General features: G+C 38.9%; 1 protein-coding gene across 2 annotated transcripts in view; it reads left to right on the top strand.

Moving 5' to 3' along the window:
• LOC124158492 overlaps positions 1-17,204 on the top strand; it is a 743,480-nt gene that overhangs the window by 671,183 nt on the left and 55,093 nt on the right. For both annotated transcript variants that reach the window (XM_046533616.1, XM_046533615.1), the window contains exons 5-6: positions 8,205-8,552; positions 13,393-13,630. In XM_046533616.1, coding sequence (XP_046389572.1) covers positions 8,205-8,552; positions 13,393-13,630 — 586 coding nt within the window. The remainder of the gene's footprint in view (positions 1-8,204; positions 8,553-13,392; positions 13,631-17,204) is intronic.

Here is a 17,204-nt window from a genome sequence, read left to right as displayed (position 1 = left end):
CCCCTATACTGAATGTTTGGGTTCCACACAACTGCGGTTTAGTGCGGGGTGAACTCTGCCCTCTCCTTTCCAAACCTTCGGGTGGAACCTCTGAGTGAGTATCATTTACCCTTCTTACGTCTTCTTAGACCTTCACATTGCCCACGAGATAATTCGTTTTAGTATTATTGCCAAGCTGAGAACAAATCGATGGAGAATTTCGCTCAGAGCGAGAAACTTTTTCGTTTCCCCGCCTTTTGTTCGTATAATTTTGTAACGGCCACACACTTTCCTCCGAATGCTCCGCGGCCCGAATGAGAACAAAAAAGGAAACAGGACACGTGCCCTCCGGGAAAATCCCTTTGTCGCCATGACAACCAATTAATCAAAAACACTTGCTCGCGTCGCGTATTTGTTATGTTTTTTTTTCTCCTCCTTCCTTCCTTTCTTCCGAACATAATCCACGCGCTCTCTCTTGATTCCTCGTGTCCGCCGATTGTTGGCCACAAGTTGGGATTTATGGCGCCTTCTGGTGGGCGGGCACTCTTTGTCCGCCGAGGGGCACTTTGCGGCCGTATCGCGGGTGGGCGAGGAAGGCTTGGGAGAATGGACGGACGGGCGCCGTGTGTGGGTGGGTGGGTCGGGTGCTCTCTCTTTATTTCGGCGATGGAGGAGGGGAGTCTGCGAGATGAAGGATCGAATGTGATGTGGGTGAGATGGCGGTGGTATTGAAGGGGCGGAATGAGGGTTGGTGGTGGAAGAGTTGGGGGAGAGTTTGACGCATTCTTCGGTTTTTGAAACCCTCTAACGGATTAAGATTGATAATCTTTCCAATAGTTTCTGAAATAGAAGTAAACCCTATTTTCTGGTATGGTATTTGGAGGAGGCAACCGACAGCTGAGGTATTTGCGCCAGGAGGGAAGGGTAGGTACGGAAGGGTGGATAGAAGCCCGGCGTCGGCATTAGCCTGCTCTTGACGAAAGGCACCAAGGGGACCACGGCTTAACGTCCCATCCGACGGACGGAGTGTTGCGCTTGAAATGCCCTCCACACAACTTTCAAGCAGGGATCGGGCAGTCTCTGAAAATTCTCTGCCGCTGCCGGGATTTAAACCCGGGCCCACCGGGTGGGAAGGGTGGGAAGCCAACACTTTAGCCACCAAACCAACCCGATCCCCCCCTATTTTCTCCTCTTATTTATACACTAGGTATTTCTGAAAGGTGCGGTAGGTATAATTAAATTCCGCTTCGTGAATGGAGTTGAAATTTACATCACTGGATTCAATCTTTGCTGGCTTGATTATTTAGAATATCTAAAAGTTAATAGCTTGGTGATGAGCATGGTAGCACACTTGACCGTTAATTAGAGATTCAAGTTCGAATCTTGGGTTAGCTACACGATTTTGTCATGGCGAGTTTCATCCTACGGGGTGCTGTAATGCGACGAAACGATTGGAAAAATTCATCTTAAGGGGCCTAAATACCTGGTGGCAAGACGCCGCTGCAGATGCTTTTCTTATATTCAATTAAACTCAATCTGTTAAAAGGAAGTAGAAAATGCTCTGAGAAATTACTCGTAAAAAGTAATAAACCTTAGGGAATAGAAATAAAAATTCCAATGACTGAATAAATTCCAAAATTATAAATTTTCAACTCGTCTTGTTGGCGTTTATCAGCATATTTTAGCCACAATTTTTAAATAACAATTTAAGGTTCTAACACCTATATGTAGTCAACAGGAATTGTACCCTTGATAATTACACAATAAGTGTAATTATCAAAGGTACGATTCCTGTTGACTCCATGACTCATTCGAAGGCTACAAAGTGGTGGAGGGGGAGGACTAAATTTAGCGGAAAATTACTTAGTCGTTTTTTCTCCCATTAGCATCACATTAATGTAAAAGATAATTTTTTTCCCGAGCAAAGAACCAAACCACGGAACTTTCCGTTTCACTGGACAAACCAGTTCGCTTTCAGTTTCTTAGATTCCAATTCCAAGTAAAGGGTTCGTGGCTCGTCCAGGAGAATATTTCCCATGAAAATTAATGTATACATGTAAAAGATTACAAGCAGCTATTTTACTGAGTGTCATGAGGAAAGGGTAGCTAAATATGCCGGAGAAACATCCAGATTAGGAGTAAATATTCTGTGAATAAAATGCGTTGACGCTCCATCCATAGATTTAGCAATTCCTTCTTCATTGCGAGCAAAGGAAATGCTTTCAACACTTTATGTGATGCTTTTTAGTTATCTTTCGTAGTTCGTAAGTCTAAGGTTCGTGACTTGTCACATGGTCTGAAGTAAATTTTTCCAATTGCTCTGTGACCGGATCTTATGACTGGAAAAAGTTTAATGTTAGTTCTGTTTTATTTTGGGTATAATATTTTATACTGAATTTTACATAACCGAATTTGTGATATATCCGACTTATAGATGGATAAGTTTACCATTAACTGTATGATTGAAATTCAATTTGTATGTGCTAATAGGTTTCGAGGACTAGTAATTCTGTTCTGTTGCATTCTAAATCATGTAGCTGTTTTCGGCGCACCACTCATTAGAGTCCTAGCGACGCACTGACCACTAAATTGTTAAACACCACTTAGAGAAGAAGATGGCCAGCCACTCAGTTGGGAAATGGAATTCAAACGCATCAAATTCCAGGTTTCATTAAAATTTTAGCGACCAAAGGATTGACTCTGTTGCTTCGCCCTCCCAACCCCGTTATCTCCAGTTTCAAAACTTCTGAATAATTCATTGCGGACTAGTTCGCCGAAGCTAATCCTGTGCATTTCGGCCACCTCTGCTCTAATGGCAACGTTTGTGTTATCTAACGAGAGGTAGCATCTGTTCGCGATTAGTGTGTCCGGTAATTAGCTCTACTCTTTATGTATCTTCTATGAAGTTTCCTGTTGTATACTATATTTGCTTTCCCATTTCTGTAGAGAAGAATTCGAGAACTGTTCTAGAAACTCTGATACAGCAGATTCGCTTTTGCAGTTTTAATTCTCAAGTACAATAGAGGCAGACGGTGAGCATAAACTGTTAATGAGGGCAAAAGAAAATCCTGATTATTTACACCCTCTTTGAACTTCAATGATTTTGTTTTTTTGTTTCGCGAAATATTACTTGTGAAACATTACTTTTCTTACTTATCCGTTACTTATTTCATTCATTGGTAAGGATAATTAGATGTAAGCAGTTGTTATCTGTCAGTATTGTTGCAGTGAAGTTTTCTCGGGTTTCACACCGGGTCAGGTCCTCCATTTCTCCTTCCAACGTTTCAATGGACAACTCGCCCATCGTCTTCAGGGATTCAGGAATCCAATACGAATTCCTCAAAGTGTCGGGGTAAATATACATAATTCTGTGGTTGAGGGCGGAGGGAGGGCGGAGAGCCATTGCTAAAAATTGCTGGAGTGTACGCCATACCATGTGAATGCGGAAAAAACTACATTGGAGAGACGGGCCGCACTATTGAGACGAGATTGAAAGAGCATCGCAGACACCTAAGGACAGCTGGAAAAATCAGCAGTGGCTGAGCACAGCATCCTGGAGGATCATATGATTCACTGGGAAGAATCAAAGCTGCTCTCGTCGATCTCATGGATACTGGGACCGCGTAGTAAAAAAATCCATTCAGATTCGAAAAAACAGCAATAACATTAACAGAGACTGCGGCTATAATTTAAGCCACATATGGGACCACCTCCTAAAAATACGAGGGGACTGGCAGCCAATCAGGAGACGCTGAACCGCCCTCACCCTCAGAATTATGTATATATATACCCCTAGACTTTGAGGAATTGGTATTGGATTCCTGAATCCCTGAAGACGCGATGGGTGACTTGTCCATCGAAACGAGGACAAGTCGCCCATGGAAGGAGAAATGGAGGACCTGACCCGGTGTGAATCCCGAGAAAACTTCACTCCAATTGTTCGCCGGTAAAAAACCAAAAATTATATTGTCAGTATTGTTGGTAAATAGGTTGCTTAAAGTATTGATAATTGTGAAATCGTTTACTCTGTTGGTACCCCCTGCGTAAAACCTATTGAACCTCACCTTATCCTCTCATACCAAATTTCAATTTAATTGCGACTAAATAATAGCTTTCCACAGAAATACCCTACGAATTACTATAGTTAGCAATGTTAATTACGAAATCGCTATGGATTATATTTACACGCATGCGTCTGACCGGTGCTCTCAATATTCTTGTTTCGAGGTAGTTTCTGCCAAACTCTTTTATTTGAGCGTATTTCTCTATCGTATCAAACAAGTATTGTTTACATTTGGTCTCTTCGTTGGTTGGAGAATTGTTTGCTGCTCCATTATAAAAGAAAATCTACGGGCGACCCCTCCCCCCCACCTGCCAACTTTTTCGGGAAAAAAAATGGCATGCCTGGATATAAATTTAACATCATTTTGGAACCAAAAATATAACTTTAAGCATATGCAGTTACTAAGGCTCAAACCTAGACAATAGTTTTAAATCACTTTTTTATTTCTCAGAGGCTTTGAGGGGGAATCTATCCCCTGGATCACCCCCCCCCCCAGAGTTACGACACTGGTTGTTACCCTAATTCAGCGTGCTCCTTTGGAAGGTGATTTTATTGATTCGATGAAGGTTATGTGTGGCCAAAATGGTGCATAGGTTTTTTGTAAATTCATCGGTGTAAAAATTAACATCGTTTCGTCTTTTTTTAATATCATATAACCACATCGGAAAATTAAGGCAATACTTCGACAGCAGAAAGACTTAAAAAGAATAATGAACTAACTATTAAAAAAATATATAAATCGACAAAACTGCGAATTAGCAGAACTTTGATGGTTCTTACATTCTCTCAAGTTTTTTCTCCTCGCATCAGTGGTTGTAGACGCAAATTTTGTATTGAATTTAGTGATTGAAACGCGTGTAGCGTGATTTTGACTGATAATTCGATCGCATGTATATTTTGTTACGCATGAGCTGAAAATTACGGTTTTATTACATTGGGGGACATAATTCCTATGGCTTCTATGACGAATATCAAATACTAAGTACTTGGAATCAGTGACCTGAGTATTTATATACTACGTAAAATGCGTAATGTGTTGAATGCATGACATAAATTTTATCTAAAATTTTGAGCATTCAAAATGGCACATTTTATCAAACAATACTAATTTTTGAGGCCTGAACCAATCAATACGGCCGTACTATGTGTCATTTCCCCTGGTGAAGATCGCAGAGATGGCCATTGAAACGTAGCAAGCAACAATGGCCATCTCGACTCGGCTGATTTCCCGAGAAAACTTTATCATAAATATTTGCCGGGAGAGCACCAAATCCATCGCATTTACCTTGTAATTTTATTTTAAATTTCAAGTTTTAACGTTATTTGTAGGTTAAATAACCTAAATAGGCATTATAATCTTATCCTAGTCGCTGTGAATGTCGCAAGAGCACTAATGAATCCATTAGTGCTCTTGACGTTTCATTCACATCATTGGATAAATTGCATTAAGATTCTTCATCGCCGTTTTCAGTCCTGTAATCTCGCGAAGATCTCCATTCCAGGTGAAAATGTGAGGATCTGTTTTTTTAACTGGGTCATTTGCAGCGCGAGGATGAAAAATCTGCATTAATTGTACCGAAATTCATTTTAATCAACTTTTCTCCGTTTCGCTCGACTGGCCTACTGCCTGAGGGACGCTTCCACGCTGTGCTGCTGGGTTTCAGCGAGCACGAATTCCCGCTTGAGGTTATTCCCGCTGATCTCGTAGCCGCTTTAATTCTCCTGCTGCTGGTCCCTGGGGCGTCTGCAAAGACGGAACGCGAGCTCCTTTTTTTTGTAAGGAGCCAAGGGGATCTAGACGTATTTTAAGGCAAGAGCAATGATAGGGAGCGTTTCCAGCTGAAATCTTTCGGAGATTACGAGTAAATTACGCTAATAACAATTGTTTGAATAGAAGAACCTCATCGTTTTTATAAATCTATTCCCTGAAATAATTTTGAAAGCGGTCACATTTACTTACTTTTTTAATCGTGATAATATAATTATCGCGTTAAAATCTCCTTATTTTATCCGAACCCAAATTACTTGGTGAAGTGAATTAGGGAATAAGCGTGGTAAGAAACAAATAAATTGTCGGCTAAAAGTTATTCAGCTTTCAGTATCGCATTGCATCGATGAAAATCATTTTTCATTGAATCCTGGCCCTTATTTCAAATTCCTTGTAAATTAAGTGCTGAATTAAGACTTTGGAAACAATAAAATGATGACTGTAGCACAATCATTAAGACGAGGTAGCCTATCACAACAGTAACTGTAACTTGTCTTTAAATGTTACATAAAAGCATCCTTACAAACACGGTTTTCGTAGAATTTTGAATTCAGTTGTTTGGAACATTGTTCGGAGGTCAAAGCAGGTTTGAAATTAATAGAAAATCAAGGAAGATGGTGTTGTATCGTTTTCCCCAGTGTTCATTTCTGGGTATAGATTTTAATTTCCTGCAATCACCTCATCTTACTCATTAGGGACGATGGGAATTGCTGGGAAGGCATTGATTTCTCAGGCACAAAATGCAGAAGTTTAGTGCATACCTATGGAATTTCGACTGGAAAAAAAAGAAATAATCTAACCCACATATGCATTAAAGTATTCATGCAATTTCAAAACTTTAGCAATTCAAATGCCATATAATAATGGGGATAAAGGAACACAGTGAGAGAATGAGCGCGAGAGGGTTTGATTTGATTCGCAATAGTTTATTCAGAATAAGAGACCGAAAGAAAAAGAAATGTAAAAATCTTTCATAACATGTTAAATTCTTCTTGATACGGATTTTAAACAGATATGTGATTAGAATATGAAAGCAGTAAATAAATTAAAATGAAAAAGTTGGCTAAGGCTATAAAAAGAAATTTATAGCCTTGGATTTCAAACTTGGCAGTTTGAAATTTCAATGGCTTCTTGAACGAATGGATGTTCCTTTTTACTCTTTCTACTCCTTACACCTACTGTCGCATCTCTTCAACTTCAAACCGAGCGCGTCAGCTCTTTTTTCCGGAAAAATTGTGTGATACTCCTCTCCCCAATTTCTATTAAACTCTTTCCACCTTCAAAATGCTTTAAAAATTAGCTTTCATCATGTGTAGTTCTGCCTTGAAAATGACTTTTGCTGTGGAAACCTAGGTCGTTGAATGTTAACTCTGAGAGCCATACAAACGTTTCTGCCAGAATTTTAACTTTTTTTTGTCAGAATGTCACCTTTCTTCGGCAAAGGTAATTATGGAAATCAATCGGTTGTCCAGTCACGTATTTTTCCCCGTACCTACCATATGCAAGTTAATGACTCGAAGGTGCGAGGGATATTCCTCGTATGTGGCTGAGGCCTTGGTTGCCATCGGTAACATTAACTAGCCAAAAGAGGAAAATGCTGTTAATGGTGGCGATATTGCCTTCTTTCTTTGCTAACAAGAATAAGCACCCAACTAACATTGGCTAGTGATACGAAGATGCATTTACAATCGAAACGTGAGTCGATAATTTAAGCGTTAAAATTGGAAAGGCATGGCATTCACTGAATGTAAATTTTGCAGGAGAAGAAAGAAAGAGGTTTGCCAACATTGTGAAGCACATCTTAGTGTAAAATATCGTCAAAAGTAGCAACTGATAAATTGTACCAATTAACTTCCTACCTTGTCCACGCCATTGGCATGTGCATGTTCTATCCACACTCTCTTTAGGTTTGACTCGATGAGTGTGAATCATCAGGGGCCTATCATGCAGGTGACTTGAAATCCTAATTGCCTTGTTTCCTTTTGAATAGGTTCCGGCGTCTTCCGCGAGGCATTATACAGTTTTCCATGGATAAACGAAATTTCTATTTTTTTCTGATTTAATACCTTCCCCATGCCAACGATTCATTGTTGTTCATCATCATTCGTTAGCGTCCGGCTCCCCTAAGGTTACCGGAGTTTACCTATGTTGGGCTCTACGCCTAAGGTGGATTGGTGGGAATTGAATTTTTACAGTACGAAGACGTCCGTGCCTAATTATGATGAGTCATAATTAGGCACGGACATGTTAGAATCGCATAATGCAAGTCTGGGGTGAGTTCTACCCTAACCTATCCACACTAACCTTGGGGATTGACTCAATGAGTGTCAATCGTCATGGGCCAGTCATGCAGATGACTTGAAATTCATATGACCTTATTTCCCTTTGAAATAGGTGCCGGCGTCTTCCACGAGGCAGTATCCAGTGCTGGTGGTGCCGCACCGCACCACGGCCGCACCCACCACCGAGGGCTCCATCTGGAGACGGGAGGACAGCGCGGACGACCCGAGCGCGGCACTCTACTCCTCGCTGGCCGGCCACATGGACGCCTTCTCGCCGCTCGCCGCGGCCGCGCCCACCGTCCCCGCGCTAGAGACGGCCGTCTTGGGCCTCGAGTTGGAGTTGGACCCCGAGGCGTACGCCTTCCAGTCGCCGGGAAGCGCAGAGCCGTCGGCCGCCGCCTCCTCATCTTCGGCCACCGCTTCGTCCTCTTCCTCGCCACCATTCGGGGCCATGGGCAGGGTGAGAACAGAAATAACAATAATAATTACTATTAGTTGTTAAGGTATACCGGGACTAGCCTCGGTGACAACTTTTACGGAGTCACCCGCAATGCACAAATTGTACGAAAAATCCACAGAGGAAAAATCATTCGCCCTGCCCGGGATTCGAACACGGATCTCTCGATTTCCGCAGGGGAGAATGACGCCAAGGAAATCGAGGGATCCGGGTTCGAATCCCGGTCAAGGCGAATGATTTTTCCACTGTGGATTTTTCGCACAATTTCTGTTATTTTATTAATGTGTAAATTGGCGGACGAGGACTAAGAGAATTATATACTACCGGTATTAAATTATAAATTAAAAAAGCTAACCAATTAAAATATTTAGGAGTGATACTAACGAACAACATTAAAGAAGATGTAGAAATAAACGCCCGATTGGCAGCAGCTGAAATATCATATGTGAGCTTAGTGAAATTATTTAAAAATAAACTCTTGTCAAATAAAATAAAACATAGAATAAATAAAACAATAGTCATCCCAATAAAAATATATGGCCCTGAAGTGTGGGCTGTTACAAAAGTAGCACAAGAGAAGCTCATAACTTTTGAAAATAAAGTTTGAAGAAGAATATTTGGCCCAATGAAGGAAGCTGAAAGATGGAGAATTTGAAAGAACAAAGAGTTGAGAGACCTATACAAAGGACCAGATATCGTGGGAATAATTAAAAACAAGAGTATAAGATGGCTGGGCCACCTCCATTAAAGAAGTGAGGACACACTAATGAAACAAGTTCTGGAAGGCAAACTCGAAGGCAAAAGACCGGTAGGAAGACCAAGAATGCGTTTGGGCGATGAAGTTAAGAAGGATGTGAGAAAGATGGGAGCCCAGCTAGATATCGCAGGCGACCGTAGAAAGTGGAGGTTGAGGCCAAAGACCTTCTAGGTTTCGAATGGCCACAGGAGTAAGAGTAAGATTAAGTAAGTAAATTGGCGGAAAAAAATAACGCAAAGGTCATTGGTGTCTGAAAGCGGCCAGCTCAGGAACTATTAGTCTTCCAAAATGTTTCCCTAGTAATGCTCACATATAGCTAGGAATTTCAAAAGCTATGAGCCCCTTATGCCGGGCAAATAATCATATCCGTCGCATTATGACAACGGTCAAAATGTCCTGCTATGAATTCTTCCCCATATTCTCCGAAGTGGGCTATGCGATATAGGAGTTAAATTTCGACCAATAAATAAGTACATAAGAATTAGGTAGTCATACAACATCCTTTGATCCCTGTGATAGGTTTCTCGAAGTTTTTAAGATCAGAAAAATGCCCGCAGTGAGTGAGTACAGCATCAAATCATCCGTCACTATTATTTGATCCATGGAACTTACGATTAATTGCATGATCCTTAACCCACTACACCACCGGAACGTTTGTGTTCTGAGGCAGTATCAATGCCCAATATGTCGGCTGTGTCCACAGTTGTTCCGATGATAGTAACCTCCATTCTAGGTGAGTCGTGGGCGAAGCACACTTCGGAGAATATGGGGCAGAATTCGTAGCTGGATCTTTTGTGCATTGTCATAATGCGACGGAGGAGATTATTTCCCCGGTATAAGGGGCATATATATATATATATAGCTTTTAAAATTCCCGGCTGTATGAGAGCATTACGAGGGCAAAATATTGGAAGACAAGTAGTTTCTGAACTGACTGCTTTCAGACACCAATGACCTTTGCGTTCATTTTTTCCACCACTGTGCATAGGTTGAAAGAAGCACTTGTATTGTTCCACGATTATAAACTTTTATTCCCGACCTAGGTATTCATGTCACTACATCATCTTCAAGGTACAAAATGGTTTGTACTAAGATCGGAAAACCTAGATCGGGAATAAAAGTTTATTATCGTGGAAAATTACAAGGGTCACGTTAAAATCCGCAATAGGGTTATATGTTACATTTTCCTCACTTATAGTACTGCTAAGCAATTGCTTATCAAGAGGCTCCATGTTTTCATCATGTATGCAAAAATGCATTAGTTTACATCAATAAAATTAAATTGAATGCAATAATACACTAAAATCGTACATATAAATTATACCAAATTTTATGCATAATATAAGTGATTACATATGCAGCAAAATGTATTTGATGACACTAACATATATTCAGGTCTACAGAAACATAAAACCGGCACAAATAGTAATAGTGAAAATAATTATAAATTGACTTTATTGAGGAAGCATTGGGACCATGGTGTCTTTTCTTCCATACTACCCTTTGCCATTGAACTCATATTTCAAATATTTATAAATACATTAATTTGAAATTTAAGTAACACTTGAATAATTTTAGGTTACAGCCACACATGCTAATAACGATCGTGAAAGGGAAGTTTTTCTCCACTATGAGAGGATAGTGGTTAAGGGGAGGTTAAAATCCCTACAAGCAATTGTTATCCAGTTAAAATTAAAAGCTACAGTTGCAGAGGTAACATTAATCACCAAAGTTAGATTTCATAGCTGAGGACTACAATGCATGCCGCAGTAACGAGGTGTGCAGAGGTGAAGTAGGCGATTTTCGACTAAATGAGCCCACACAGAAATTTTAAACACAATTCGGCAGCGTCAAGTTTTTTTTTCATCAGAAACTTCAGTTTCCCTTGCAACTTCGAAGAAATATTTTTAATTGGCCTAAAAATCCTGAAAAACCTATTAAAAAAAGCCGTATTTTGTGTTTTGAAGAAATTCAAATGAGATATAAACATTAGATCCTTATTTTCCGATATTTATCCGTTACAGAGAACCGATTGTAGAGCAAATTTCATAGTATTTTAAATATCGGCATTATTTTCGAGCATGGAATCAATTAAAAGACCATGAGATCATGAAACTGTTACTATGTTATAATTCGCATTTCCCCGATAAATAATACAAATGAAGGTTTAAAAAAAACTGGAAATTAGTGGTAGGCATTACGGGCAAGTTTCACTGATAGTTAATTTCAGTTCACACCTGGTTTCAACACACTTTGTGCCGTTGAAATACTTACATCGTTACATGAATATTATGCAAATTGCATTGAAACTGATCGTTAAATGAATTTATCCATTCGCTACCTTGTCACCATGTTTTTTTTCCTGGTGGGGTTTGAAGATGATATCAAGTGGATATTTATTTTATTCGGCAAAAAAGCTGCTTGTTGTATTATTATCCTTTTTTTGCTCATGTAACCGTTAGTAAACAGTTTCGATTCGTTTGTGAGTGTAGTAAAAAACAAGTCTGTCTACATTTTTGTCTTCCATTCAAAGATATTTTTTTATGTAAAGAATTTACTGGAATTTGCTAGGACAGTCGGATGAAATTAGATAAAATTCAACGGACCGATTATGCTATTCCTTTTCCTATAGATTCCTATTCAGTTCCTATAGTTTCAATTGTGATTCGCGAACTCTATTTATGTTTCCACGTAATCTACTCCCTTGCACAGTTTAATGATAAATAGACAACTACGTAATTTAGATTGAATGGTGGTTACGGTTAACCCGTAGGAAGAGTTGTATCGGAAAAACAAATAGTCTAATGCAGTAGAAAGCTTCAAACATCATCTCAAATTCACCGAATTCGTAATGATGCTTGTTGAAATGCTTCCGAATACCAAAAATTTGTCTGCCAAATATAACTCACGTTGGTTCAGAGCTCTTTCGTTGCCACTCTCAGAATCGATCCTCGGATATTTGTTTTCATTGCCATGGTGGTTCGCGTTGGTTCTTTCATTTTGACCCGTTGTCAACAGTAACTGCTATCCATTAAATTCTTGGAATCGTCGGGACCGTTTTAAGCATCAATATGGCTAAAAAATTATTGAGTATTTAATGTTCATTTGCTGGTAAAACATTCGTTTGAAGCGATGGTTTTATTCAGGCTTATTTTTCCCACTTGTTTTAGCATGAAAATTCATTACTCAGATTGCGTTTTATTGATTTTAAGACCAGTTAAAAAACTTTGGAATTTTAAATTCTGTTTCAATAAATTTAAAATATATATAGTTGGAGGCGTGACTTTGTGAAAATTCTTCATGTTAAATCCAAAAAACTTTTTATATTACATAAAAATAACTTAAATATCGAAAAATTTCGTCGCTGTGCTACATTGTAAGGTAATTAAGGCAAATACCCTGTATTACTGCAGGGTATTTTCCCAAGTGCAAAAAACGTTCCAGTATTGTAATTGAGATGAGATGTTATTTTTTATGAACAATTCTTTCCCTATTCAAATGTAATACCAGCTATTGAGAACAATAATATCACCAAAAGTTTTTTTCTGCCGAAGTTACGCCAAATTTTTGCTGTACAAAAATTAATTTGTGGATCACGCTTTTTAAAGTGGGCAATTCTTTGTTAACGCACATCCGAAATTTTCAAACCTGGTTCAGTCGCAAATCAAATACTGCGGTATGAAGCTGCCTTTCCCAATGGCTTGTTTTCTGATGAAAGAATACCAATTCATTCATCGGCGGTTACAACTTTAGTTTTTTAACTACCCTTGTGTATAAAATCGTTTCAGGCTTACTTTTGTGTAATATTGCTATATCCATGATTAAAACACAAATGGTAATTTCCTGACTATTTAATTTATCACTTAACGACCGATTATGGTTTTGACTTTAGTGTCATTATCAAGGTTTCGACACTTAGTGTCATTATCAAGGATGCCTTGAAAATGACACAAAGTGTCCAAACCATGGTCAGTCGTTAAGTATTAAATTAAATAGTGTAGAAATTACCATTTGTGTTTTAATCATGGATACCCTTGCGTTATGTTACAGGGGATAAAATTTAAAATTTCCAAATTGCCTCTCCAGTTTTCGACGCCGGCTCCGTCGCATCAGCAGCACGCTCAGCAAAATCCTCAGCCCAAGTACATCACCCTCCGTTGCCTGGCGACGCTGTTTGCGCTCTACCGCCGCGCCACCGAAGTACAACTAACGGCTGACGAGCCCCCGCCCCAATTGGCGCCCGTGCTCTTAGGAGCAGGTGGAGACCCTGGCGTCGACGCGCGGTACCACTCGGCAGACCCACCGCCCGGAGCGCCGCACGCATGTAAGCAGCGCATTCTCACTCTTCTATCTTTCTTTCTTTCTTTCTTTCTTGTTATGCTATGCATGTGCGTACCCAGCGATGGGTAGGGGGGGGGGGGGGGGGGGAGGGTGGGGGCAGCTGAAGCCCTTAGAAGCAAGAATCGGAGAAGTCTTCAAGCAAAATCAGTACTGAATTGAAAGGAAAGCATTCAACAAATTTTCTTTAAACCTACGAAAAATGATATATATTAGTATAAGATATGTTACAAAATTAAAACTATTTTTTCAAGGAAATAATCTCATAAACTAATGTCACAACTTGGTTTGCCCCCTCCTCCCCTAGATCATAGACCATGGCTTGCCCCCCCCCTAGTTATGGCCCTGGGTACTCCCTTGATGTTATGAGTTATGCATTGGGATTTCACTGCATGCAGACCAAGCTGCACATTGCATGCGAGGGAATGGAAATCAATAGATATCTCTTAACATGTGGCTTTGAACTTTTCATTTATGTTCTAAATTTCGGAGGAACGTATATACGTAAACAACAATCAAAGGGAGCAGTTACGTAACTATGAATAGGCTTGCGGGGGGATGAGGGGGTTAGTGGGGGTCACTCCCCTCCCCCACGAAACTGGGAGTTCGGGAAATTTTTTTTGAAAAATATCATTCCGGAAATGCATTTTACATCATTTTAGCGCTTAAAATTTAACTTTAAGCAGGTGCAGTTATTATATATCAAATCCAGACATGATTTTAAAATAATTTTTTGATTTCTCTGAGGATTTTGGGGGGTTTCATCCCCCTATAATTACGCCACTAAAAGGGAGCGTATCTAAAACATCTCCCTGAGTGGAAGTTTCTTTCAAAATTTAACTTATAAGTATGTACATAAAACCTAATGATCAATCTTTAAAAATAAATCATAACATCAGGTAGATACCGCTGTTTGAGTTCTGGATAGATTAAAGCCTATCAGCGATTGCAACTTTTTTAATGTATCACATTTTAGGATCCCAATTCTGTCTCTCAATACAATTATTACTTTAGGTGAAGGTAACTCTTTCAACTGTAGAACAAAATGAGTAAATCGCTGTCGAGTTAATGCGAATAACCACTCATAGGTATAATTAATTTTTCTTAGCATGCTTTGAGATAATGCAAATAGCTTTTTGTCTGTAATCAAAATGCTCATATAATTATCATATGCATATGTGTTTATTTAAGTAGTACATATTTGTTTTATTTGCTTATCGCACGGAGCAGTATGATTATTTTAGGGACTCTATGTAAAATTATAACTGATGGAACATCACGGAAACCAATTCTATACTTTTATAAATGGAAAAGGACCGATTGTGAGTATCGGCTGGTTTTCATGAATAAACCAACGCAATGAAGTAAGTTTGTAATGAGAAGGCTCCACTAAGCAAAAGAGAAGTTTACATCCTCTTGTACCACATCTGTAGGTATATATAAATATTGTTGGAATTGTCGGTTGAGTTGTGCAGGTGATGAGGAGAGGAATGTTGTGTTGAAAAGACATCAAATTAATTTTATCGGATGTTTATTTTTAATTTTCATTGAATATGAAAGGAAAAAATACAAATGTATTTAATTTAACTAAATAGGAGGTAATACAGTGTAATTACGACAAGGAGGCTACTTGAGCTCAATGATATTTTACTTACGGGCCAATCGGCATGTTAATTGCAACTAAAAGCTGGATCAATATTAGGGTTTCTATAATGGGTTGATTCTCTTGACGAACCTAGTAGAGTTTTATAATTATAAAACCAAATTTAGGGCAAAGGAAGATTACTCAATACTTCTCTGTGCTTCATTGGTATCATCTATTTCTGTGAATTTTGTGAGAAAGCCAATTATCTCAGGGTAATAGTCATTCCATGATATTTTCAATCGTTGGTAGTGACAATAATGTAGTTATCATGTTCATTTGTTGTTTTCTGGATAAAGTGTATATTTCAAAATTAAATTCCATCCATCTGTGTTTTAGATAAGAGGGCTGCGTTTAAAATGATCTTCATATAATGAGATAATGTTATTATAACGTTGATAATATGACTTATTTGCATGAAGCGTATGCATGAAATTGTAATTGCCTTTTAAAGTATGCTTCCATGAAAAAAATGTTGCCGGCGCTTTATTAAAATGTTAATTAACTTTCGAGGAACCGTTATCGTCGCTCAGTGACTACAATGGGCAGGACATATTGTACCGATAACTTCAAATGTTTCTGTTTCCCATCAACTTTGTTATTAGAGAGTCATTCTTCAATTTCTGTGACCAGAGCCTTATTTTTCCCTTCATTATATATTAATTGGTTATTGGCTGCATTTATTTGTATTTTATTTTAAAATTTTCACTCTATATGCATGCCAGAGTCTTTCTATTAGCCGCGACATAATTGTAATGCGATGTTGCTTATTGAGCGCTCCTAAAATAGTTTTAAAATGTGTATTCATGGATTTTATTTTCAAAGAAAAATGCGGTGGTATTGTTGGTCGTTTCACCAGCTTCTATCAGGCTTGATAGAACTAGCACGTGAATATTGATGCCATCGTAAATTTTTCATTTATGTTTCCTATTGACCCATGTAAATAACCTTTTTAATAATACATATAATGCCGTACAATTAGAGTTCTTATAATTTAAATCCCTTCACTACAGTTATTTAAAAGGATTGCTTATTTCAAAGAGGAAAATGTCATAGTAACTCCATGAAAGCATAATTCTGCTAATGCAGTCGTTATAATCGCACCTAGATAGTGCTCAGTCACTTTAAAAAAAACCTCCTGCTCTACCAGTTGAAAGCAAATAAGTAATTCCTCAGCATATGTATGTCATAAGCCGTTGAGAAATAGGCTTTTCAACTTTTTATTTTGCCATATTTTTACGCCATATATCTACTGTTGGGTCGACACATCATATGCTCGGCCTACCGCAAATTACGAAACAGCATATTTTTATGACTTCATATTTGTAATATATGTAAGTTTCCAAGGGATTTTGTCCTTTTAATAAATTAATCTTTAAATTTAAAAACTTGGCGGATCATGACATCGTCTGTGTAATGCTAGAATAAACATTTAGAAAATATTACAGGATGATGTATTTCTGGTTACAAGGCAGAGCTATTAAAATAATGGCTCGACCACCAAGCTGAGCTAACTCGATTTAACGTGGAGTTAAACGCCCTCGGCAGGCCTTCTCGTCTATTTTTAGTCGTGCATAAGCGAAGCGCTTTGTCGGAAATGACGTACCTGGGAGGAGGCAGCTGTTAATTAATTACTCCGCCGCCAGGAAAGCTTTCTTCTCATTTAAAACGGATCGAATGTGCTTACATAATATTAGAATTAAGTTATACCGCGACCTACTTTTGCAAATGAAAATGGAGGAGAAAGGAAAATACGAAGAAGAAGAATAAAGTTATTCGAATTACTTTTCTCACTCCGTCGGCTCGCCGTTACTTATTTCTGCGCGGCCGTCTTTTTCTGCACACGGCGGAAGACGCACGGGAGGCTGAGCGACGCCAAATGGTAGGGAGAGAGAGATAGTAGGTATGTATACACTCG

The sequence above is a fragment of the Ischnura elegans genome, chromosome 5 (genome assembly GCF_921293095.1).
Source record: "Ischnura elegans chromosome 5, ioIscEleg1.1, whole genome shotgun sequence".
NCBI lineage: Eukaryota > Metazoa > Arthropoda > Insecta > Odonata > Coenagrionidae > Ischnura > Ischnura elegans.
Note: the sequence above shows the minus strand (reverse complement) of the source record. Positions and strands in the feature narration are given on the sequence as shown.